Here is a 23854-nt window from a genome sequence, read left to right as displayed (position 1 = left end):
GCCGGCCGGTCGGGGTCACCGGCGCTCAGACCTCGGCCCGAGCTGAAAGGAGTGGAGCAGGCGGCGGCTATGTTGTGGGTCCCGTGGTGGCGTGTCGGGGCGCGGCTGCGCGGCTTGCGCGGCGGGCTCCAGGCCCCCGCCGAAAGCGGTCGGCGGGGCGTGGTCTCCTGCATCGATCGTAAGGCTCGCCCGGGGGTAGGGGTCCGTCCACCTGGCCGGCCCGGCCGCCCTCCTAGCCGGCCTGGCCGCCCTCATTCACCGCGTCGGCCTGTCCGGGCGCCCCGGGCCTAGTGGTCTCCCCGGCTTAGACGTGGCGCGGCCCCGGGGGCGGGCGACCCTCGGCGGCTCAGCCCGGTGGCCGATGCTGGTCCGTCCTTGTACAGACCGCCCTTACCGTGCTTTGCGTTATGAACCTGGCGGTACGTTTCGCGAGGCCGCCCCTGCGACCTTTCCTCTCACAATTCGGAGCTACGTCGTTACCCATCTGCTTTCGGATAACGACGGGCTCCGCCGCGGAAGCTCGTGACTTTGTTTTTTTAAATCACAACCATCGGTTCTAAAGGCAGTAAGAATGTGAAAAGCCCGGGGCTGGTTGTGATTGGTGAACAAAATCTCCGGTGATACAAGGTTTGCTCCCATATATAAATTATAGAACAACACCTGTAACTACAAAACACTTTAACTGTTGAAATTTCTGCAGAAAAATAACCTGTTGCAAATGGGAAACTACCAGAGCTTACAGATCTGAATGTCTCCTGGCACCAGGCAAATAATTTCGATGCCAGTAACGGAGTGGGGGGGACCTAGGCCGCCTAGGGTGTAACCAGACACTTTGTGACGTTGTCGGGCGCCTAACCACTTTTTTCTTTTGAAGTCTTTCTTTTTTAAAATTTTTAATAAATGACAGTTTTGAAAACAGCAGAGTAGCTTGTGAGGGCCTTAGCTCGACATCCAGAGCTGTAAAGGACGCCAAGGTATAGGACAGTTTTCTTCTCAATGTTCTAAAAGACCTTCACAGGGTGCCACCCTATCCTAGCCCTTAGAATTCGGTAAGCAAGGTCACCTTTGTTGATTGGCAACAAATTGGTTAAATATAAGTATATCCGGTGGCTAGTGGTGTAACTTCAACCAGTTGAAGGTGCTTTTTAATGCTCTTTTAATTAGTAAAATGAAAGAAAACTGTCCTTTAGGTGTATCATTCTACATATTAGAATATCAAGTTAATGGAAGTGATCAACAAAGGTTTCTCATTGATTCATGGCATATTTTAATGTGAAAAGTAATTTTTAAGAGCGTTATGATTTTCATTATATCTGATATATCATTTTACAGATGAGGAAACTTGCTCAGTGTCTAGTGCAGCCCCCTGGTTTTACAGCAGGGCACCTGAGGCTGAGGGAGGAGTCTGGAGGCCTGACTTCCTGAAAATTGTATAATTAATAGTTGCAGACCCAGATCTTGAACACCTGGTTCCTTGTCCAGTGCTCCCTCATTGTGATTTGCTGCAGCTTCCCAAGCGTTCCTTGAGCTCCAGGATTCTCAGAACTGTTGAGTCTCTGGCTAGATTTGGCCTTTGGATGCATTCAAAGATTCTTTTCTTAATAAATTTATTTATTTATTTATTTTTGGCTGCATTGGGTCTTCGTTGTTGCACGCGGGCTTTCTTTAGTTGCAGCGAGCAGGACTACTCTTTGTTGTGGTGCGCAGGGTTCTCATTGCGGAGCACGGGGCTCTAGGCACGTGGGCTTCAGTAGTTGTGGCACAGCGGTCTCAGTAGTTGTGGCTCACGGGCTCAGTAGTTGTGGCTCGCGGGCTCTAGAGCCCAGGCTCAGTAGTTGTAGCGCACAGGCTTAGTTGCTCCGTGGCATGTGGGATCTTCCCGGACCAAGGCTTGAACCCGTGTCCCCTGCATTGGCAGGTGGATTCTTAACCACTGCACCACCAGGGAAGTTCCTGGTTTTCGTCTTGTTTTGTTTTCCAGTGCATGTTTTCTGAGAACTTAGGTATTTTTACTCAGTAACCATGCTTTCTTGTGTATAATTTACTTTTTAGCTTGCCATTTCCACTTTTTTTCTCCAAGCAGTGTTCTCCTTTTGTTAGCATTCCATTATCTAGAATTGATTATTATCTATCTTAAATAAATATGTAATTATGTTGTATTTATACAGGTGCACCTCAGAGATACTGCAGGTTTGGTTCCATACCACTGTAATGAAGCAGATACTGCAATAACGACTTTGTTGTTTTCCGGGTACTTGTAAAAGTTATGTTTACACTGCACTGTAGTCTATTAAGTGTGCAGTAGCATTGTGTCTAAGAAAACAATGTCCATACCTTAATTTAAAAATACTTCATTGCTAAAAAAGCCTAACCATCATTTGACAACACAGAGTTGCTACAGACCTTCAGTTTGTGAAAAACACAGATTCTGCAGAGAGAAATGAAGGGCAATGAAACAAGGTGTGCCTGTACATCTGATTTGTGTACACCCATTCCCTCTTATTTACTTTGTATGCAATTCAGATCTACTTCTTAGACCTTTTATACCCTGAATTACTTGTTTTACTCTGTCAAATACTAATAATAATATCTGTAGACACATATTGAGCTCTTGCTGGGACGGAAGTATTGTAGCCCGTGTACAGTCAGATGTTTGCTTTCTCACCACTTATGTCATCCTTTGGGTGAATGGACCATTTTCATCTTTGACACCCCAGCACTGCTCCATGGTAGACAGTCAGTATTCTTTTGTGAATGGAAAATGACCCGACTCCCAGGCAAGGAACCATGAATTGTTTATCCCTAACCACATTTCCGAGAGCAACACCCAACGTAGTTTTCTGCTTTGGACTTCTCAAGGTAGCGTCATCTTTAATCCTCACAACTCATCACTTCTCAGTTTCCCATTTTGGTGAGGGTCCTGCTACAGACAGACAGCTTTGTCCTGCTTCACACAGCAGCCACTCCTGAGGCCCAGGTCTACCCAGAGACACATGCTGCCACCTGCCCTTGTTCTCAGTGGGAAGGGCCGCGCAGGACAGTCAGGCACTGAAGGAAGTCGTGGTCGGGTGTGCTCTTTAGCATCACCCCAGGACCAAAAGGCTGAAACCTTAGAAAGCAGTGGAGAGCCCAACACTTCCTCTTCCCCTGATGTTTCCTCAGCCACCACTGTGCCTCCAGCTGCAGCAGACACTCCGTTCTCTCTTCCTGGCACATGTGAGGCAGGCGGTCCTTTCAAAACGGCAGTCCTAAGAAAACAAAAGAAAGATAACGTGAGCAGCGTAAGTCTGTCACCCTGTGCAGGTTGCTGACCCTTCTGCATGGTGGCTCCCAGGATTCATGGTCCTTTCATTTCTAGATTCTCTACACGGTTCCCAAAAGGTTGTGGTTTTTCACAGGAGCTTTGCTTAGGTTCTTCCCTTTTAGCTTCTGGCCTGTCTCTAGCTGAAAGTCTTATCACCTTGCAAAACGGGAAAGATATTTCAGGCCCACATGACCAGCTAGATGGCCTGTCGCTCTGCTTTCCAATTGAGTCCTACCTCATTCTGCACAGTGTTTGAAAAAAAACATAGAAAATAAATAGTGTTCGTGTCATTCGGGGAACTGGCTCTTTAAAGAAAAGTTGTAAAGTAATGACACTGTGAATTGAGTGGTCACTATTTCACGTAGGCTCGTGCAGATATCTTTCTCCTAAAGAGTATCACCCTTGATGAAATACTGGAATAGTATAGTCTTTTACAAAATGTTTAAGGTTCCAGAGAAACTTGTCCACTACCTGTCTCTTGGTATTGCTCAGTCAGTTCATTTCCTTAGCTTTTAAGTAGCTTAGACCTGGAAGTGAAGGAGTTACCCAAAGTCACAGCATTAACAGTTAGGAAAGAAAATATTCTAAAAATTGTGAATCCATTAGGTGAAGACGGATTTAGGAAGGCCTTAGCCATGTTTTCAACACTGGAAGACTCGTTATCATTGTTATCAGTGACTGTCAAATGCACAGCTTTGTTACAGGATCTTTTCCTTAATTTGGAAGGTAAGCCAAAGTACACGTATCTTCCTTTCCTGACTGATGTTTTAAAATGAAACTGTTGTAGCTGGTAGACAAATACGCACAGGTTCCAATACAGAAAATGCAGGACATCCTGAAGGAAAAATATGTTCATCATAATTTGAGGGTCAGTGTGTTTATTACTCCTTTAATGTGGATTCGTGAGGAGGAAGAGATGAAGATGAGTATTGAAAGAATAAGTAACAAGGTAAATGAAGTCAGCCAGTCTGTTTGGGAGTAAAGAAGGAAGGAGGCAGGTGATGCTACATCAAGACGCTGATTAACGGTGGGTGCTGGAGGTGGTGTGCCCTGTGGGAATGCTCTCGTAGGTCCACCGCCGGCCCGGGCTTCGTGGTGCTTCTTGCTTGCAGTACACTTCCCTGACCCCTGTCCTGGTTCTGAGTAAATGCCGCCTTGCCCACAGCTTCTACGGGACTAAACGAAGAGCAGAAAGAGTTCCAGAAAGTGGCGTTCAACTTTGCTGCCCGGGAGATGGCGCCAAACATGGCAGAGTGGGACCAGAAGGTGCGGGTTTTCCTATGCTGGATATCCCCACAGACACCTCGTGCAGTGACCCTTATCTCCTCCTTATGATCCAGATTGTTTGGTATTTATTCTCCACTTAAAACTCTCACAGCGAATGCAAGTTCCAGGAGTGGTGTGATTCCTTTCCTGGAAAGCATCTTCTGCATCCTGTAGATATCATTTCTTTTAATTGCACAGAGATTTGGGCACTCTTAAACCAAGGCAATTCTATTGATGATAAAAAGAAACTTTGATGCCAGAAACCAGTCCTTATAGAATGCATTTTAACTGGTTCCACTATATAGATGACAAAAGGCATGTTAAGAGACTCCCTACTCTCTCCCGAGTGCAAACGTCTCGATCCTTCCTTGTGCCCTGTAAAGAAAAGGCCGTTTGTGAATAACTTGCTGATGACCCTGCGCTCTTCGTACGCAGGAGCTGTTCCCAGTGGATGTGATGCGGAAGGCAGCCCAGCTGGGCTTTGGGGGGATTTACGTACGAACAGATGTAGGAGGGTCTGGACTGTCACGACTCGACACCTCTGTCATCTTTGAAGCCTTGGCCACAGGCTGCACCAGCACCACAGCCTACATAAGCATCCACAAGTGAGTGGCCAAGATCGGGAAGCACGGTGACGTGCTCGTGCGGGCTGGCTGGGAAATTTTATATAAACAGGGAAAAGGTTGCTCTTTTCAGGTTGGCTGTCCTTGAAGGACTAGACAGTTAAAAGTTCGCAGTTAGGTCTGCTGCTCCCTGTTGGACTTGAATCTGTCATCTTGTATGTTGCTTAGAGAATGCTGGCCTTCTCCCAAATTCCAGATTGACCTGGTACCAAACAGACTTCTCCAGTAGAGTGGTTGGGGCCTGTTCCCTTTTCCTTAGCCCAGAGATGAAGCCTCCACTAATTTGGGAAAGGACATGTGACTCCTTGATTTTTAGGGAGCTCAGTTAACCTAACTAGAAATAGCATGAACAGCATCCAGGTGGGAAATACCTTGGCCCTGGGTACGTCTGGGTAGTATGTGTTCCAGGAATATGTGTTAATCCAGGCCTTTGCTTTAAAGATGAATCTTCTCAATTGTGACTTTTCCCTTCCCACTCTGTTCTGCTTCACTCTACTTTGCTGCCTTTGTTCTCTTTCCCCGTTCCCCTCCCCCCTCAAATTTCCTTTTCTTTTCCCTCTCTATCTCTGTCAATGTCTCTTCTTGGTGTACCTGTCAGCATGTGTGCCTGGATGATTGATACCTTTGGAAGTGAGGAACAGAGGCACAGGTTTTGCCCTCCACTCTGTACCATGGAGAAGTTTGCTTCCTACTGCCTCACTGAACCAGGTGGGTTTGCCATGCAGCAGGAGGTGTGGCTCATGGGAAATCACGGGGCGTGCCTTCTCAGCCCCGCACGTGTAGCCGTTGTTGACCAGGAGTGCCTGATGGCCGTGGCCTGATGTCACAGGCTAAGAGCTCTCTAGGGCAGAGTCTTTCCAGGCTGCAGACCAGAACCTCCTTGTAGGAGGCTCCTTGCAAGCTAGTGTGATGGGAGATGGAAAAGGGTCTGATTGCCGTATGCAGTTTTCACAAGTATAGAGAGCTTCTCAGCCATATGCATTTTAAAGTATCAAACTCTGAGGTGTTTTTTGTAAGGGAAGATTTCTCAGGTAGAGCCTTGCCGGGGCTTCCTTACCTTCCCAGGCCCTCTCCCACCTCTACGCTTCCCTCCTGTCCCTGCCATAGGCAGTGGGAGTGATGCCGCCTCCCTCTTGACCTCCGCCAAGCGACGAGGAGATCATTACGTGCTCAGTGGCTCCAAGGTACAAGCATGCCGTCCTCGGTCCTCCCCGGGCAGACTGTCCCCCTCCTGCCTCCGCAGCCTGGACCCCAGGTCCGCGAGTGAACGTTCCCGGGGGTGGTACGTGTGGGAGGGAACCTCAGGCCGACTTCCCGTGTTCACTGTCTCTGTTTCTCTTCGGGTCTCAGTCCACTTAGTTCCGTTCACTAGTGTCTGTCCTTTCTACAGCCTCAGTGCCGGCTCTTTGTAACCCTCCTTAGTTTCTCTGTGCCACCATATCTCTCACTGTCCCATCGTCAGAGGACCGCAGTGTTTTCCCCTCTCCAAACCCGCAGGCCTTCATCAGTGGTGGAGGCGAAGCAGACATCTATGTGGTCATGTGCCGAACAGGAGGACCAGGCCCCAAAGGCATCTCGTGCATAGTTGTTGAGAAGGGGACCCCTGGCCTCAGCTTCGGCAAGAAGGAGAGAAAGGTGAGTGCGGTTGGACAGGGAGAGTCAGGTCGTGAGCCTCTTGCTTCTGCCAGACCAGCCTCTGCTCTGTTTCGGGAAATGGGTTCCACACTGGCTCACTGGCCTTCAATTAGGGTTTCCACAGTGTATCAGCGGGATAGGGCGTCAGAGTGCGCTGGACCGCTGGTGAAGTGGCAGCATTTGCCAGGAAGTTCATCAATAGGAGGGGTTTCTCTGTCATCTCTCCTGCAGCCACTTTTGGCCTGTATCTCTTATCTACCTTCTTATCTTGATGCCCTCTTGTTCCCCCAGGAGGAAATGCTTGCAGAAGACTAGAGGTCTCAGCAATGAAAAGCATATGGGCCACTTTTCTTCTCTAAATAAAAATACAGTAAAACTCACTGGAAGTGATTGTGGGTCTTTCAGTAATGTAAGAGGAAGAGTGTTTCCATAGGCTTCGAGAAGACGTTTTTAGGATTAAGAAGTAGCCAGGCCATGAACAGTAGACCTGTGGTTATGTAACTGTCACTGGTGATGAGGGTGGGATCTAGTCCGGTGGGCCAGGCCAGGTGACTGGCCTCCACCTCCAGCAGGTACTGTTAGAGTTGGAGCTTTTGGAGAGAAGTCAGTAATGAAATGGCCCCTAATCTACCTCTCCTCTCCTGGCTCCCCGGTTCCCCATTCGTCCCTTCATGACCTTCCTGAACCTTTGTAGCTGCTAGGAGTTCAGAGGTTCAGTGCCCCTTCTCTTGTACAGGAAAGCAGGACCTGCTAGACACAGACTCTGCAAAGGCTTACACTCGCTCCTGGGGGTACAAGAATCACCACAGCTTGTCTGGGATTCTAAGACATCGGCTTACCTTTATAAGCTATGTAAGCTGTGTACACGTGGTATATGAGATAGGTAGCTCTAAGACTTCTTAATCCTAGGAATGTCTGTTTGGGATTATAAGACAGACTGACATGGAGCCTGACATAATTTTCCAGGACCAAGTCATACTGATTCTGGTGTTTGTGCTTATAAAGACAGTGATGATTATTTCAGCACATCAGTATTTCTGGTATCGGTTGATAGCATACCAAAGCTGACAAGGTTAGGGCCTGGAGAAAAACTAAGTAAATTCCATCAACAAAAAGCGTCTCTTTACCTTTACTTTCTGTCTCCTCTCGCTTTTAAGCATATATATCGTATTTCTTTTTGCTTGTTTTCTTCTTAATTATGCGTCTTGCTTTACGTGTCCTATAATGTGTGGGGAATTTGGAAGGGTGTCTCATTCGTTGAGCAGCTAGCAGGGGTCCACTGTACCGAGTGGTGGGACAGAGCAGGGGCCCGCACGGACGCGCCCTGCCCTGTAGAATTGGCCTGTTAGCAGCAGGGTGGAGGGTGGGCGCAGGAACCAACACGGTGCCTTCCATCAGCGCTCAGGGCAAGGGAGGAAGGCAGGCTGGAGGCTACGTCATGGACGGAGGAGAGCTTCTCAGGGTGGGGACAGACGACTCTCTGAAGATGAGGTGTCCTTTGAGATGAGGTCTGCAGCGTCATGGGAGCCGGCCGTGAGGACAGTTCTGGGCAGAGACGGCAGTGGGACAGAGGGCCCGAGGTGGGGGCAGGATGAGCCTGTTTGAAGAAGCCAGAGCCTCTCCGTGTGGCCGGGGGGTCGTGAGCAAAGGGAACGGTGTGGGATGAAGTTGGAGAGGCAGGCAGGGCTGCGCAGGCCGGGTGCAGGGTCACCCACTGATCGCCATGGCTGATTTGGCTGCCGTGATGGCCTGAGCAGCGGGTCTTTCTCTCCAGCTGCATGGCCGTCTTTCCTGCAGGCACGTGCTTTGACTTGGCCTACTGAGCACATTTTGTAGCTGAGAGCTTTAAACAACCAGTTCTGCATTGGCTTTATGGGAAAGTGGTGTGAGGAATTGTTTTATGTTGGATTTAATTGTTAAAAGGTTTCGTACAGAAGAATGCGTTTTCCCGTAGGAGGGGTGGCAGTGGGAAGGCAGTCTGTGGAAGGAAAGACAGATGGACGGGACAGGGCTCCCCTGGTCCTGGGCGGCCGGGGCTGCCGGAGGGGTGGGGAGGAGGGTCTTCTTTCTGGCTGCAGCCTCCCAGGGGCTCTGGGGGTTGAGGAGCGGGGTTCTCTGCCCCGGGGAGAAGGGAGCTGCTTTCACAGGAAGGGGCTAGGAGGTAGCAGCTGTTTGTATGTGGTTCTCTTATGATTGGCTGTCGTTAAGGTCTGCCCGTCTGCCCCGTTCCACGTGTGTATGTTCTGGATGGGAGGTAAGTTCCAGGGAGACCACACAGGCCAGTGTGGGAAGGTTTCAGACTTGGGGGCCTGAAAGACAGTGAGGTCAGTGCTGGCTCAGGCGACCGGAAGGGCCTCAGGAGGTTCCAGCGAAGCTCGACTTTGATGGAGGTTGGAGATGGGAGTGCTTCCGGGGAGGGAGAGGAGAAGCAGAAGTATGGTCAACAGGCCAGCCGCACAGGTCGCAGAACAGTTTGAGTGGAATCGAGGGTACAGGGTGACGGACAGAAGAGAAGGACTGAGCCCTTCTCTTGGAAGAAAAACCTTAAATAAAAGGCTGTGGGTGGAGCGCCTCTTCCCACGGCAGGGAGCCCTGAACGAGGGCAGTGGGGCTCTCAGCTGTCGGGGAGCCGGGGGCTTTGTCTGGTCTTGTGCTCTTCAGGATCTGCCTCACTGAGCCTCAGCTCCCTGGGAAAAGCAGACACCAAGAAGCCCCTCATGTGCAGTGTTTGCCAGTTTCTGTGGTGGAAATACTCTCCCCGGACCGATTTCTGGCTTCCGGGGTGATGTCACCGGGATGATGTCACCAGGATGACGTCACCGGCAGCCAAGCTGAGAGAAGGTGTGTGTGATTGGCTCCCACGCGCCAGTGCCTGCATCTCGCCGGGTCCGTGCAGCCGATGGCCAGCGTGGTGGATGTTACGGCACCACGTGCAACAACGCTGAGCTCTTCAAAGGACAAGGGTGGCTCTTGGTCATTATGATCCTTGCGCTGTCCTTATAAAAGGACACATACTCCGAGTAATCCTTATACCGTCAATGTTTTTTATAGAAGAATATACTCATGGAGGTGCCACAAAGGAGGAGGGCTCTGCCCGATCCTGAAGGAAGCGGTGGGAAATGTTTGGGGACAGGTTGGTCTGGTGGAGTGGGCGCTAGGAAGTAGATGCTCGTAATGTGTTGAAAATGTTGAGCTGAAAGAGAAAAACCTGAGTCGACAGATATTTGTGTGACCTTTCTATTTTTCCTCATTGAAGTTCCCGAGGGACTAAGTCCAGGGATAGGAGAGCCTGGTGGACAGGACGCTGCCCTGAGCGGTCAACTTCTGGGCAGCCACACAGCCCCTGATTTTTGCCAGGTGGGGTGGAACTCACAGCCGACCCGAGCAGTGATCTTTGAAGACTGTGCTGTCCCTGTGGCCAACAGGATCGGGGACGAGGGCCAGGGCTTCCTCATTGCCATGAGAGGACTGAACGGGGGGAGGATCAATGTCGGTGAGGACCCCAGGGGGCAGGAGCGGCGGGCGGGCAGCACGGTCCCCTGGCTCACTTGACGTGTTGGTACCGTCCTTCCTAGCGTCCTGCTCTCTGGGCGCTGCTTATGCTTCGGTCATCCTCACCCGAGACCACCTCAAGGTCCGGAAGCAGTTTGGAGAGCCCCTGGCCAGTAACCAGGTAACTTCCCCGGTGTCCTAGCTTTTGCTTTTGTCTCTAGAACATTCTCTACAACTGTGGGGCCCTGATGTCTCTTGTGGGTTCTGCCCCCATTTCAGCCAGAACTTGTGCTCTATTTCTGTCAATAATTGTTTAATAATTTTTGCTTATAGTCGTGAAAAGATTCGTGATACATTGACTGGCAAGAAAAAGCACGACATTTTAGAGGAGTATGCTTCTGCTTTGTTTACAGAATACATGAATATGTATAAATTTTTTTTAATTAATTTACTTGTCTGTCTTTGGCTGCTTTTGTTCTTCACTGCTGTGCACAGCTTTCTCTAGTTGCGGCGAGCAGGGGCTTCTCATCGCGGAGGCTTCTCTTGTTGTGGAGCACGGGCTCTAGGTGCGCAGGCTTTGGTAGATGTGGCTTGAAGGCTCTAGAGCACAGGCTCAGTAGTTGTGGCACATGGGGTTAGTTGCTCCGCAGCATGCGGGATCTTCCCAGACCAGGGCTCGAACCCGTGTCCCCTGCGTTGGTAGGCGGATTCTTAACCACTGCGCCACCAGGGAAGCCCTAAATTTCTTTTAAAAGATTTTTTTTTTTTTGATGTGGACCATTTTTTTTCTTAAGTCTTTATTGAATTGTTACAATATTGCTCTGTTTTATGTTTTGATTTTTTGGCAGCAAGGCAGGTGGGATGTTAGCTCCCTGACTGTGGATTGAACCCACACCCCCTGAATTGAAAGGTGAAGTCTTAACCACTGGACCACCAGGGAAGTCCCTGTATAAATATTAATGAAACACTTTCAGGGATACATCTGAAAAATGCAAGAAGTAATTATTTCAGGGGGATGGGATTAGATGATTTATCTCTTTTTTCTTTTGCTTGTGTTCCAGTTTTTCTTTCTTTTTTCTTTATTGAGGTAATGCTGGTTTATAACATTATATGTTTCATGTATACATTTTTTTTTTTTTTTTGCCTGCACCGTGTAGCATGTGGCATGTGGGATCTTAGTTCCCTGACCAGGAATCAAACCCGTGTCCCCTGCATTGGGAGCGTGGAGTCTTATCCGCTGGACCACCAGGGAAGTCCCTCACTTATACATTATAATTGGATTTCTGTATACACTACAGTGAGCTCACCACTGAAAGTCTGATTTCCATCAATCAGCATAACAGTTGATCTCCTTTACCCATTTCACCCTCCCCTCACCCCCTTCTTCTCTGGTAACCACCAGTCTGTTCTCTGTATCTACGTGGTGGTGTTTTGTTTTGTGCATTCATTTATTGTGTGTGTTCTAGACTCTTCGTATGAGTGAAATCATATGGTATTTGTCTTTCTATGTCTGACTTATTTCACTTAACATAATATTCTCTAGGTCCATCCATGTTGTCACAAAAGGCAAGATTCCATTCTTTTTTATGGCTGAGTAATATTCCATTGTATACGTACACCCTGTCTTCTTTGTGCATTTATCTATTGATGGGCACTTAGGTTGCTTCCATATCTTGGCTGTTGTAAATAGTGCTGCAGTGAACATAGAGGTGCATGTATCTTTTTGAATTAGTGTTTTCATATTCTTTGGAAAAATACCGTAAGTGGGACGGCTGGATTGTAAGATAGTTCTGTTCCGCCCTTAGCCTAATGGGGTTCCTTTGTAGGTTATTGCCCTTTTTTTCTGACTGCCTTTAAAATTCTTTCTTTGTCATTGACTGTGGACAGTTTTAATATTATGTGTCTTGGAGAAGATCTTTTTGCGTTGAGATAATTAGGTTTTCTCTTAGTTTCACAGACTTGTGTATCCAGTTCCTTCCCCAGGTTTGGGACACTCTCAGCTATTACTTCTTTTTTTTTTTTAATTTATTTATTTTATTTTTGGCCGCGTTGGGTCTTTGTTGCTGCCCACGGGCTTTTCTCTAGTTGCAGTGAGCGGGGGCTACTCTTCCTTGCGGTGTGCGGGCTTCTCATTGCGGTGGCTTCTCTTGTTGCAGAGCACGGGCTCTAGGTGCGCGGGCTTCAGTACTTGTGGCTCACAGGCTCTAGAGCGCAGGCTCAGTAGTTGTGGTGCATGGGCTTAGTTGCTCTGCAGCATGTGGGATCTTCCCAGACCAGGGCTCGAACCCGTGTCCCCTGCATTCGCAGGCGGATTCTTAACCACTGTGCCACCAAGGAAGCCCTCAGCTCTTACTTCTAAACAAGCTCTGTGCTCCCTTCCCCTGTCTTCTCCTTCTGGGATGCCCACTGTCCTTCTGTTGCTCTTCCTGATGGAGTGGGATAGCTCTCGTAGGATCCCGTGTTTTTAATCTTAGCTCTCTCTCCTCTCCTGCCTGAATCATTTCTAGATTTCCGTCTTGGAGCTCACTAGTTCCCTCTTCCTTGTGGTCGGCTCGATCCCCATTGCCCTCTAATGCATTTTCCGTCTCATTTATTGAGTTCTTCAGCTCCAGAATTTTGGTTGGATTCTTTCTTAAGAGTCTCAGTCTCTTTGGTAAAGTACTGCCCATCTGACTTTTCTCGTAACTCATCGAGTTTCCTGATGCAGCTATTTTGAATTCTCCATCAGTTAGGTCCCAGTATTCCATGACTTTAAGTCTGGTTTCTGGAGAATTGTCGTCTTTCTGTTGTCCCACGTGTTACCGTGCTTCTGCATGGTGCTTGGTGAGTTGTTCCTCTGCTGGCCCATTTGAAGTAGCCAGTACCTTCTTGGGTAGAGCTTTTTTACTTGGTTCTAACTTTCCTTTGGTTTTCGGCAGGTGGCGCTGTAGTGTGGGCTTTGGTTTCTCTTGCCTCTGCCGCTGCTGCCAGAGGTGCTGCGCTGGGCGTGCTGGTGCTTGCTGTGCCTGGGGCTGTGCCTGTGGCTGATGTCGCCTCAAGGGGCACCGGACGGCGGGCACCTCTGCCACATTCGGGGTTGCCTGGGTCACGAGCACTGCCACCACAGCAGGCGGGGGGGGCGGGGCCGGAGCTGGGGTCGCAGGCGCCCTGCTGTGTCTAGCTTGTTGGGTTCGGGGCGCTGCTATGGCCTGTGCTGCTGCTGCCGGGGCAGGGGTCTCGGGCACCACGTCCACTGCTTCCTGGCCCTGCCCGTGCTGGGTCCCAGCCCACCCCCCGTGAGGTGTGCAGGGGCTCGGGGTCCCAGGGCGTGCCGGGCAGAGCTGTGGGCGTTTTACTGGTTGTAGGTGGAAGGGACAGACGGAGGGAGCATCTTCCTAAGGAGGCGAGATGCTGAAGTGCAGGGAGTGCAGTGGACTTAGAACTTAACGAGGCACATTCTTTGTGGAGCCTGGGGCCCCTTAGAAGCGGCCCGGTTAGAGGTGGCTCTCTGAGCCTGTCTGTGTGTCTGGTTCTCTTCTCTCCTCTCACTGCAGTACCTGCAGTTCAAACTGGCAGATATGGTGGCCAGGCTGGTGGCCTCACGGCTGATGATCCGCAACGCAGCCGTGGCTCTGCAGGAGGAACGTGAGGATGCGGTGGCCCTGTGCTCCATGGCCAAGCTCTTCGCTACAGACGAATGCTTTGCGGTGAGTGGTGCTGCTGTCTGCCTCTCTTGGGTGACCGGCCTGTGGCGGGCCGCCCGGCTGCTCCTGGAATGCTGCGTAAGGCGTCAGTTATTCAGGAGAGGCCCACGTGGGCGCTCGGCCGGCACTTCACCTGCTCCACGCCGCCGCACATCAGGTTTTGTCTCTGCCCTTTGGCTGTGCGCTGGGTGAGATGCTGCCTTTGGAAGAAGGGTCAGACCACAGCACTGTTTAAATGTCAGGGACAGAGCCATTTCCACAGCGAGGCTGCATCTGCCGCTCACCAGAACTCCAGCTGGTGTGGGGCGGGCAGCCTCTCCCTGCAGACAGCAGGCGAGAAGGGCAGAGGCCTCTGAGTCCCTCGTGGGTGGGGACTGGCTCACTCAGGAAGCAGACTTCCCTCGTTGTCCCTGTGCACACAGAACCGGAGACCCTCTGGCCTGGCTGGCACCTTCACCTTCCTCACGTTGGCTCAGGGCAGGCAGCCAGATCAGGGCTGGGGCGGAGAGAGGAGCCCCTGTTCCGGAGCCTTCTCAGAATCCGAGGTATCTAATCCCTGTGTCCCTGCAGATCTGCAACCAGGCCCTGCAGATGCACGGGGGCTACGGCTACCTGAAGGACTGCGCGGTCCAGCAGTACATGCGGGACTCCAGGGTCCATCAGATCCTCGAAGGTAAAAGTGGCCAAGGTGGTTCTCTCCCTTTCGGAGCCGTCACCCCTGCCGTCTGTCGCCGTGCTTCCTGTCTTCCTCCTCCCTCCTTGCTCCTGGCCCCCTCTGGAGGGGCCTGCTGTGCCGTCCTGACCTGGCCTGGGGGCCGGGAGGCCCTGCTCTGTCCCCACGGAAGTCACCGAGTCACCCCTCTCTGCTCTTTGCCTTTGTCATTTATAGAGACAGCACAAACGAAGATAACATCCGAGAAAGCATTTTGAAAACTGCAGCAGCGGCTGTTCTTCACTGTTGTAAAATACTTGGTCCTCAGGGATCCCAGGACTTCTCCACAGTAACTTCCAGGGTAGATGTGAGCTAGTTTGATCTCCAGCCTCTACACACTGATCATGACCATCAGTGTTGCTAATGGAGCTTTCAGTAAATTAATTGTCACACATGGGCATCTTCTTGCCGATCACAGGCCCACGGGCAGGAGATGGGTAAGCTGCTGGCGTCGGGCTCTGCAGGGCCTTCTCCACTCTATGCTGATTTGGAAGTCTTCAAATTACATGACTGTTGTTTAGCCAGTAGGCAGCTGAGGTTGTTACACTGTAGCAAAGGCAGCAGATGAGGCAAAGGCTTATGGAAGTGACTTTGAGTGAAGGAACCTGAAGGAAGCACCAGCCTCCCTGTGGCTTCTGAAGCATCCTTCTCAGACCCGACCAGCGTCAGGACCACTGGGAGGATTTGTGAGCACAGAGCTTCTGACTCCATGGGTCTTGGTGGGCCTGGGGATCTGCATTTCTAACGAGGGTTCAGGGAGGTTGCTCCTGCCTGTCTGGAAGCCACATTGAGAGCCACCACGGGGTGTCACGTCCAAGTCACAGGCTTTAGTATCTGCTTTCTGCTGCAAACCTTGTCCCTAAAGCGTGTTTATGAGCAGGGTTGCTAGTGCGCAGGCCAAACCCGTCGCCTCATTCCTTCTGTGACTCCAGTCGTACGTGGCTGTTGCTTTCCAGCCTTGGTGAGTGCGGGAGACTTCCCTTCATTCTGACTCTTTCAACCCTGTTAGAATAACTGAGAAAAGCCAGATATGCTTATTTCAGGCCACACCATCATCCACTTGTAGGAAAATGTGCGCACTGGTCTTCGTGACTTGTTTCACCCCAGACTTTGTTATTGGATAGATAGGAAATTTCAGCTTTGATTTTATTCGAGATGTGTGATTAGTCATTCCTCATGGTGGTGAATATTTCTTTTTGCATTAAAAAGAGTGGAAATAAAAAAATAAACTAAAAAAAAAGAGTGGAAAAATGAAGCAAGCAACTGACCCACCCCTTCTTTCAGGGAAAATGTTTTTGTTTTTTTAAAATTCAGTTTTCTGATTACCAGTGATGTTGGTATATTTATTGTTGAAGACTTACAAAATATAAGAAAAGTTAAAAAAGATCATTCATGTTTTGACATCAGAACTAATACTTTGGGCTCCTTTTATATTTAAGACCAAAAATATCTTCTTTTGGACCTTTTTCTGCACTTGTATAGATACATTTTTTAAAGTTAATTTTTATTGGAGGATAGTTGCTTTACAATGTTGTATTAGTTTCTGCTGTACAGCAAAGTGAATCAGCTATACATATGCATGTATCCTCTCTTTTTTGGATTTCCTTCCCATTTAGGTCACCACAGAGCAATGAGTAGAGTTCCCTGTGCTATACAATAGGTTCTCATTAGTTATCTGTTTTATGCATAGTGTGTATATGTCAATCCCAATCTCCCAATTCATCCCACCCCCCCATAGATACATTTTTTTGAAGTAGAGTCATACTACGTATACTATTGTATGTTCTGCTGTTTTATTTTGTTTGCTTTGACTATCAGGAGAGGTTACTTTTTTTTTTTAACATCTTTATTGGAGTATAATTGCTTTACAGTGGTATGTTAGTTTCTGCTTTATAACAAAGTGAATCAGCTATACGTATACATGTATCCCCATATCTCCTCCCTCTTGTGTCTCCCTCCCACCCCCCCGTCCCACCCCTCTAGGTGGTCACAGAGCACTGAGCTGATCTCCCTGTGCTATGCGGCTGCTTCCCACTAGCTATTTTACGTTTGGTAGTGTATATATGTCCATATATAGAGGTTTTTTTAAAAGTAAATTTTTTCCTCACTTCCTGACATCTTTCAAGATAAAAAGCGATGTTGCCGGGCTTCCCTGGTGGCGCAGTGGTTGAGAGTCCACCTGCCAATGCAGGGGACGTGGGTTCGTGCCCCGGTCTGGGAAGATCCCACGTGCCGCGGAGCGGCTGGGCCCGTGAGCCATGGCCGCTGAGCCTGCGCGTCCGGAGCCTGTGCTCTGCAACGGGAGAGGCCACAACAGTGAGAGGCCCGTGTACCGCAAAAAAAAAAAAAAAAAGCGACGTTGCCCTTTACATCCCTAGCCAGAGCTTTGCTGACTCTCAGGCCCGGCAGCTCCTAAGCCCCTCCATCCTCTCTCGCTCTTGCAGGCAGCAACGAAGTGATGCGGATACTGATCTCAAGAAGCCTGCTGCAGGAGTAGCCCCTGGACTGAGGCTCCGATGGGAGGATCAGTGTCGAGTGGTTCCATGTGGACGGCACTGTCACAGTGAGTCCAGGATGCGCTGGAAGGGCTGTGCTTGTCCAGGGCACCATCACAGCGTCAGCTGGAGGGCGGCACCTGGAGGACGGCAGGAGCTGCCCTGGCTGGAACGTTACAAGAAGACGTGCCGCCTTGTTTTCCTGACGCAGAGGGTGACCAGTGAACACTGACCACGAAACCACTGTCCTTTCCTGGATCCACAGTCTGCATTTTGCTGGTTCACCAGATTCCTCTTCTGGGAATCTGGGTACTTCTGTTGAGGGTTTTTCCTGACTGTAAAGCAAAGGTGTGGGAAAGGAGAAATGGAGAGAAAGCGTCTTCCTGTCTTTTTCTGTTCTTTGTGCCTCGGCTGAAGATGCAGAAGGTTTCTGTGGGCTGCTCTTCCTTTGCAGCAACTCCTCCTCTGAATGTAAATCATGATGAAATGAGTGTTTGGAAATCCTTCTCCTAAGCTGAGATTTAGGGCGTATCTGCACTTCTGGACTATCTGAATATCAAGGGCTGAGATTATTTGGAACTGTGAATACTTGTTGTTTTAGAAGCATGTGGTCTGGGAATGGTATTCAAAGTTCCTGTGACATTTCCTTATAAGTGCTTTGAGTATACTTTTTTTCTGAGTTTTTGCTTTTTTGCTCCTCTTTTTAAATGTTTTTAATCACTACATTAATAAATCTACCCCTCTCTGTACCATTTTCAGGTCTACTGGTTTTTATTTTATCTTTCTAAATAAGCCTTCACGACTATTTTTTAAATTTTTATTACATTTAATTAAACATTTAACTAGACTTTGGGATAATAAACAAAAATCTCTCCTTGACCAAGTTGACTTTTTAAAAATAGGTTCCTTAAATTATTAATAGCCTTGTAAAGCAAGTAGTGTTTATGATTTATGAAAGTAGATTTAAAGTAATACCCAAAGATGTAGACTTTTTAGAGAACCCTGTTATAAATGATCACTGCATTATTTCATCTCATCTCTATAAAAGAAATATCCAAGGTATTTTTTTAACTATAAGTCAGTGTTTAGAGAGACCAACATATGTGCCCTTAGCTACGACAGGTGTTTTCTGTTTTGACCTCGAAGTCTAAGGCACTGTACTGGGTAGTGCGGGGGGACAGGCTGTGGGTCTACCGCGAAGCTGAAGTTAAATTTCCACCTTCAGAAGCCTAACTCCACAGCTGCAGTGCAAGATAATGATGGGTCTACGGAAGAGAGAATGATGCCGCACAAGTGTTGTAGGAAGGAATTCATGGAGAAAGTAGGAATTCAAATTAAGCCTTTATGATGATGTGTGGTATTTAAAGATAACCAAGAAGGTCAGCTTCAGACAGGAAAGAACCAGGAGCAGGAAAAGTGCAGGCTGTGAGTGGGAGCTGTTGACACTTTGCTTCTGCGGGGCGGTCCCGGGATGGAAAGATTTAAGTTCAATCTGGATGCAGCCTTACGAAGGCCGAGCACTGGAGAGCCATGGAAGGCTTTTAATGAGGAAGATGTGATGAGATTAATCCACTGAGAGGAACATTCTGGGATGCCTGTGGGGGAGGAATTTGAGTGGGGAAAGACAGAGCGTGAGGCCGGCCAGTCAGTAGGTTCTTGAAGCCGGCAAGATGAGACTGTTTGAGCCTGAACTTGCCAGGTAGCAGGAGAGTGGGTGTGGTGCTGCCTTGGGGCCTGGATGGCCTCCCGGTCCTCAGGATGCTTCCAGCACCCAGTTCTGACCCAAGGCCAGAGCAGGTATGCTGTTTGTACCCTTGAGAGCTCTGTGAGCCGCTGGGATTCTGCACACACGTGCTTCGCCTTTGGTTACTTATTAGAGCTCAGCTTCCCAGCAGCCTGAATTCGGGCCCTGTGGCAAGAACACAGTGAACTTGGAGCTCATCTCTGTCATCGACCATTCAGCTGGTCCATAAGTGAAACCAGCAGAAGCAGAGCAGACAGGTCCTGAGGAAATCCACTGCCAGGGGCCCTGGTGGGCGCAGGACGCGCACAGGTGACCAGATGCAGCCCAAAATGGCTGGATTTGACGGGCTGGAAGCCTGCTCGGGGTGTGGCATCGAGGACCAGGCCTGCAGAGTGCCCGGCCGGGGGTTGGGGCTCGGGGGTGGTGGGGGGCTTGAGCCAGGGACGCAGTGCCTCAGTTACAACTGCACCTCCAAGGGGTCTGAACTCTTCCAGGTCTCCTCGGGCTGCCTCTACTCTGACCCTGTCACGGGGGAGGGGAAATTAACCACTCCAGTATATGGATGTTTGAACAGAGGAGGATTTCGGTCACCTGTTAAAAACGTCTGTATCCCTTATAGATTTGAGAAATTAGAAGTCCTGTCTCTGCTCAGTTATTTTAAAAACAGTAGGACTTCTCCAAAACACTTCCCTGTAAACTATCTCCTAGTTTTCACAGGGGGGTCCTTGCACGAACAGACACCCAGGAGGTTACACCCAGGAGATGTTTGTTGTGTTAATTTATTGGAATTGAATTGCAGGACAGCCCTGCTGAAAACGTGCTGCCGTCCCCTTGAGCCTGGGCTCTGGAGTCAGACTCCCCCGACCTTTGATTGCCAGCTTTGCCACCAACTGCGGCTTAAAGCAAAATCGCTTAAATTCTGCCTGTTTCCTCCCGTAAACTGGAGAGAATAAAAGTTCCTCTCTCATAGGATAACTGGTGAATCAAGTGAGAGAATCCACAGAAAGGGCTCAGAATAGAGTGCAGTAAGCACTCTCATCCCACAGACGAGCACAGTGAACTGCAGGGAGGTTAAGTGTCTCGCTCAACTTGCACATCTCCTGACAGACTTTAAAATATTTAAATCATGACTCGTGGTAGTCAGTTAGTGCTGATTACCAGCTGTTTCCCGTCTGCCTCTTCCAGGTAAACGGCAGGATTGCATCTCCCTTTGCCAACGTTACAGAAACACATAAGCACAAGAACAAGTCACTGAGGTTTCTCCCAGGATCCCAGAAGTCTCGGCTTCATCCGTTCCACAGTAAAGATCCTGTGGTCCATCCTCTGCTTTGTCTGAACATGTCCATATATATTCTTCTCACCCAAAGTTTGTCGCCTCTTTGGCACTGGAAAGGCCTGTCATTCCTGGGAATCAAGATCAGCCAGACGCCGTGTGAGTGAATGCTGTCTATGTCAGGGGGACAGGGTCGGCTGCCACAGGGCCATGACAAAGTGTGCATCCCCACGTCACTCCCCAATACTACCTCCCCCTGGGAGGAGAGAGGAGGGGGCCACTGAGGCCAGGGTAGAGTGGGAGACCCAGTGGACAAGACTTTGCAGCTGGAAACCTAATCCTAGATGCTTAGTGACCTGTGGCAAGTAGTGGGTGAGCAGGGGAAGAGGGGACCAGGGCAGGGTCCCCGGGAGCCAAGGTCATCTCCGCCTCAGGTGTGTCCAACCTCACTGTCTGTGAGCAAGGTGATGCCCCATGTCCTCTGGTCCTTCCACTGTCTCCTGGCTGGTGTCTTGTCACCCAGCTCCGTGGTCCAAAGCCCAGGGGGGATTTCTAGGTGACGCCCTCCTGTCCTCACAAACAGGGAAGTTCATCCCCACAGGACAGGAGGAGCAGCTGCCCGTTGTCTCCAGGCTGGCAGAGGGCAGGGGAACCTCCAGCCGCCAGGCCTTGGCCGCGTGGGGCCTGCGGATCATTTCCGGTGCAGTTCCGCTCAGCTTGGATGCGGCTCTCACTCCTCAACTTCACACCATTACAGCATCGTCACATTATCAACATCACCATTTTCTCAGGCGTTGGTAAAGAGCCGTATACACAGTACAAACGTAAACAACACGCCTGGACAGTCCACTGGTTACCTTCCTCATCCCTCACCTGGATCATGGCCCTGAGCCCCTCACACTATTCTGGGCTTTCCACAGAAAATCTGGAATATCACTGTTTTCCATTTTGTCTATAAATCATCCTGTGGGTCTAATGGGTTGTGAATTCTTCCACAGGCTTTAAGCTTGTCAGAGTCAGAAATACACCTGATTCATCTCTTTCTTCTTGGTGTGTTCCTGGCATCAAGCAGGAACTCGATGTTTATTGAACAAATAGAGAACAACTGGAGAAAAGCTATCGTCACCCATGTGATACTGTAGCTGGCGGCCAGTCCCATGCAGGAACGGGCAAGACACATCACCCAAAGTCGGCTAGACACTAAGAACTCGGATGGACCCCCAGGGAAGCCAGGTGAGTGCAAAGGCAAGCTCGCAGGGCTGTGCACGTGCGACCCCTTCATAGAGCATTCCAGAAATGATGCTGCTACTGAGATGGAAGCCGGGATTAGAGGGGGAAGGGGAGGAGAGGAGCCGCCATCAGGGGTGCAGGAGGCTGTGGGGATGGAGCAGCTCTACACTGGGATCATGCTGGCGGCCACAGGGGCCATGGATGGGAGACAGTCGCGTGGAACTCTGCACATACTGGTGGCACCTGGACGAGCCCGGGTTGCGCCCGCGCATCTCACGCTGCTGATGCCGTGTGCGCCAGGAGCCAGTGTGGGGCACTGGGGATCCCACGAACATCCACGTTACAGCTTCCTGTGAAGCTATACTTACTGCAGAATAAACACTGTTTCCAAGTCCGCTGGCCAGCAAAACCGCACTTCCCGGACCCAGCCTCCCGGTCCCCGCTGTCAGGGCAACTGCGGTTTGGGGCCATGCAGGTGCCAGCAGGACGCGGGAGGCCGGAGAACAGGGCACGGTGGGCGGGGGTCCTTGCAAGTGGGCTCAGGAACCCCCCACGGCCCCGGAGCTTTCTGGGGCAGGGGGAAGAACAAGACCCCTGGGGCCGAAGGCTCGGAGACGGTCACTGTCCACCCTCCGCGCCCCATCCCCCAGCAGTGTTTCCCTGTACAGGTCTCGTGGGCCAAGGACTTGGCTTCTATTCTGTGACAATGGAGAGCACTGGATGGATGGGTGCTGAGTGGGGAGGACCTCAAAAGATCTGCTTTTCAGAAGCCATGTCTGGTAGAGGGGCGGGGCCGTCCTGAAGCTGGATGCCCCGTTCAATTGCTGCCTCTCCAGCCAGGAGGGGGACCACGGGGCCTGCCTGCAAGGGGCGTGGGGAGCTGCCAGCGAGCCTAAGACGGGGACCCCGAGAGACACAAAGTGGGTGTGGGTGACGGTAAGCGGGGAGCTGAGGAGGACTCCGGGGAGACAGGGGAGATGAGAGAGTAGCAGAAGAACAGCAGGTTGATGGGGGAGGTGCCGAACTGCATTGTCAACAGGCCGAGACGGTGCCCGCTGGAAACAGCCGTGTATCAGGGCCCTCGGGGAAAGGCCGGCTCCAGGAAAAGGTCAGTCTGTCCAGTCCGGGGCTCCCTGCTGTCACCTCCCATGGAGCTTCCCATCAGCTCTCACGGCTCCTGGAGGGGTTGACAGTCCCCTGGGATCCAAGGATCTGTTCTCTCTGCCCTCTTTTCACAGACTCTCCACTCTTTCCCCCATTCATTGATGCTTTGCTGGTCTACATGTGAATGAAAGCGTTTTCTGTGTGTATAAGCCCTCAGATACTTTTTTTTTTTTTAAGCAGAGGTCTTCTTAGAAGCCCGTATGATTTAAATTTATTTATTTATGGCTGTGTTGAGTCTTCGTTTCTGTGCGAGGGCCTTCTCTAGTTGTGGCAAACGGGGGCCACACTTCATCGTGGTGCGCGGGCCTCTCACTATCGCAGCCTCTCTTGCTGCGGAGTGCAGGCTCAGTAATTGTGGCTCACGGGCCCAGTTGCTCCATGACATGTGGGATCTTCTCAGCCCAGGGCACAAACCCGTGTCCCCTGCATTGGCAGGCAGATTCTCAACCACTGCGCCACCAGGGAAGCCCCCTCAGATACTTTTTGAACAGTGTGTTTAATAAGATGCTATGAGCAGAGCTCACAACCAGGAAAGTGCTGAAGACTCACTGTATTCAAGACCCGCCTTGTCTCACAGGTGGCCAGAGAGCAGCTCGTGTTGGCTGTCAGAGGACCTGCAACCTCTTCCATCAGAACCGTGGCCGCAGCACCGGGGGAGGTTTCGGGCACAGCTAGTGTGTTAGTGCCTCTCTGATCTTCTAAATATTTCATACTTTCATAATAGAAAAATTGTTTTCACTCCTCTTTTCTGACTTGACCCGGGTTTCTGGTCTTTCTCGAAACTCAAGCCACCTGTTCTGAGCTGGAACAATCCCAGCGTCACCATATACGCTCTACTGCCGACCAGACCGGGACGAGGACCTCAGGCTCCCCTTTGTATGCAACAATATTGAAGAGATATCTCTGGGCAAAAATAAATTAGTCCTGCCTATCTCACCGTCACTTTTTTCTTAGAGCTCTGTACACTTTGATGGGTTTCCCTGGACAATTCTCTTACCATAAACCAAAACTTAGCCTCATCTGAGTTACAGATGTTATTATGGTCATGATTTACATGCACAGAGGATTTGACCATGTCAACTTCAGTCTCCAGATCCTTCATTTCCTTACACCACAGGTCAGAAATATGTACATAGACCTGTCTTCTGAAGCATCTAAGCCCTCAGTGCTTCGTGGTTTGATAACTGCTTTTATTACTCTCACCTTCCCGCAGTGAAATTAGCATGGACGACA

At 50.2% G+C, this 23854-nt stretch overlaps 1 protein-coding gene across 5 annotated transcripts; it reads left to right on the top strand.

The window, feature by feature from the left end:
• The first annotated feature begins 46 nt into the window (after positions 1-46).
• ACAD8 (acyl-CoA dehydrogenase family member 8) lies at positions 47-17964 on the top strand. Of its 5 annotated transcripts, none has more exons than XM_027092990.1 (11): positions 47-178; positions 4470-4570; positions 5006-5175; positions 5792-5901; positions 6301-6377; positions 6691-6828; positions 10186-10321; positions 10404-10501; positions 13854-14006; positions 14574-14676; positions 17160-17964. In XM_027092990.1, the coding sequence occupies exons 1-11, from the start codon at positions 70-72 to the stop codon at positions 17210-17212; spliced, it is 1248 nt and encodes a 415-aa protein (XP_026948791.1). In that variant the 5' UTR covers positions 47-69; the 3' UTR covers positions 17213-17964. The 5 variants fall into 5 exon arrangements, with proteins under 5 accessions (XP_026948791.1, XP_026948796.1, XP_026948795.1 ...); XM_027092992.1 differs by lacking the exon at positions 47-178 and adding an exon at positions 3263-3281; XM_027092991.1 differs by lacking the exon at positions 47-178 and adding an exon at positions 3298-4030.
• The last annotated feature ends 5890 nt before the right edge of the window (positions 17965-23854 follow it).

The sequence above is a fragment of the Aethalodelphis obliquidens genome, unplaced genomic scaffold (genome assembly GCF_003676395.1).
Source record: "Aethalodelphis obliquidens isolate GAN/ISIS:26980383/991018 unplaced genomic scaffold, ASM367639v1 scaffold82, whole genome shotgun sequence".
Classification (NCBI taxonomy): Eukaryota; Metazoa; Chordata; class Mammalia; order Artiodactyla; family Delphinidae; genus Aethalodelphis; species Aethalodelphis obliquidens.
The sequence above is the reverse complement of the archived record's forward strand: the minus strand, read 5'-3'. Positions and strand labels throughout refer to the sequence as shown.

What these genes read in the sequence shown, in the direction of transcription:
- ACAD8 (XM_027092990.1), top strand. Translation starts at nt 70, where the DNA reads ATGTTGTGGGTCCCGTGGTGGCGTGTCGGGGCGCGGCTGCGCGGCTTG. An exon ending in ACGTGCTCAGTGGCTCCAAG is followed by an intron (nt 6,378 to 6,690) that starts GTACAAGCATGC and finishes CCAAACCCGCAG; the next exon opens with GCCTTCATCAGTGGTGGAGG. An exon ending in TCGGCAAGAAGGAGAGAAAG is followed by an intron (nt 6,829 to 10,185) that starts GTGAGTGCGGTT and finishes GATTTTTGCCAG; the next exon opens with GTGGGGTGGAACTCACAGCC.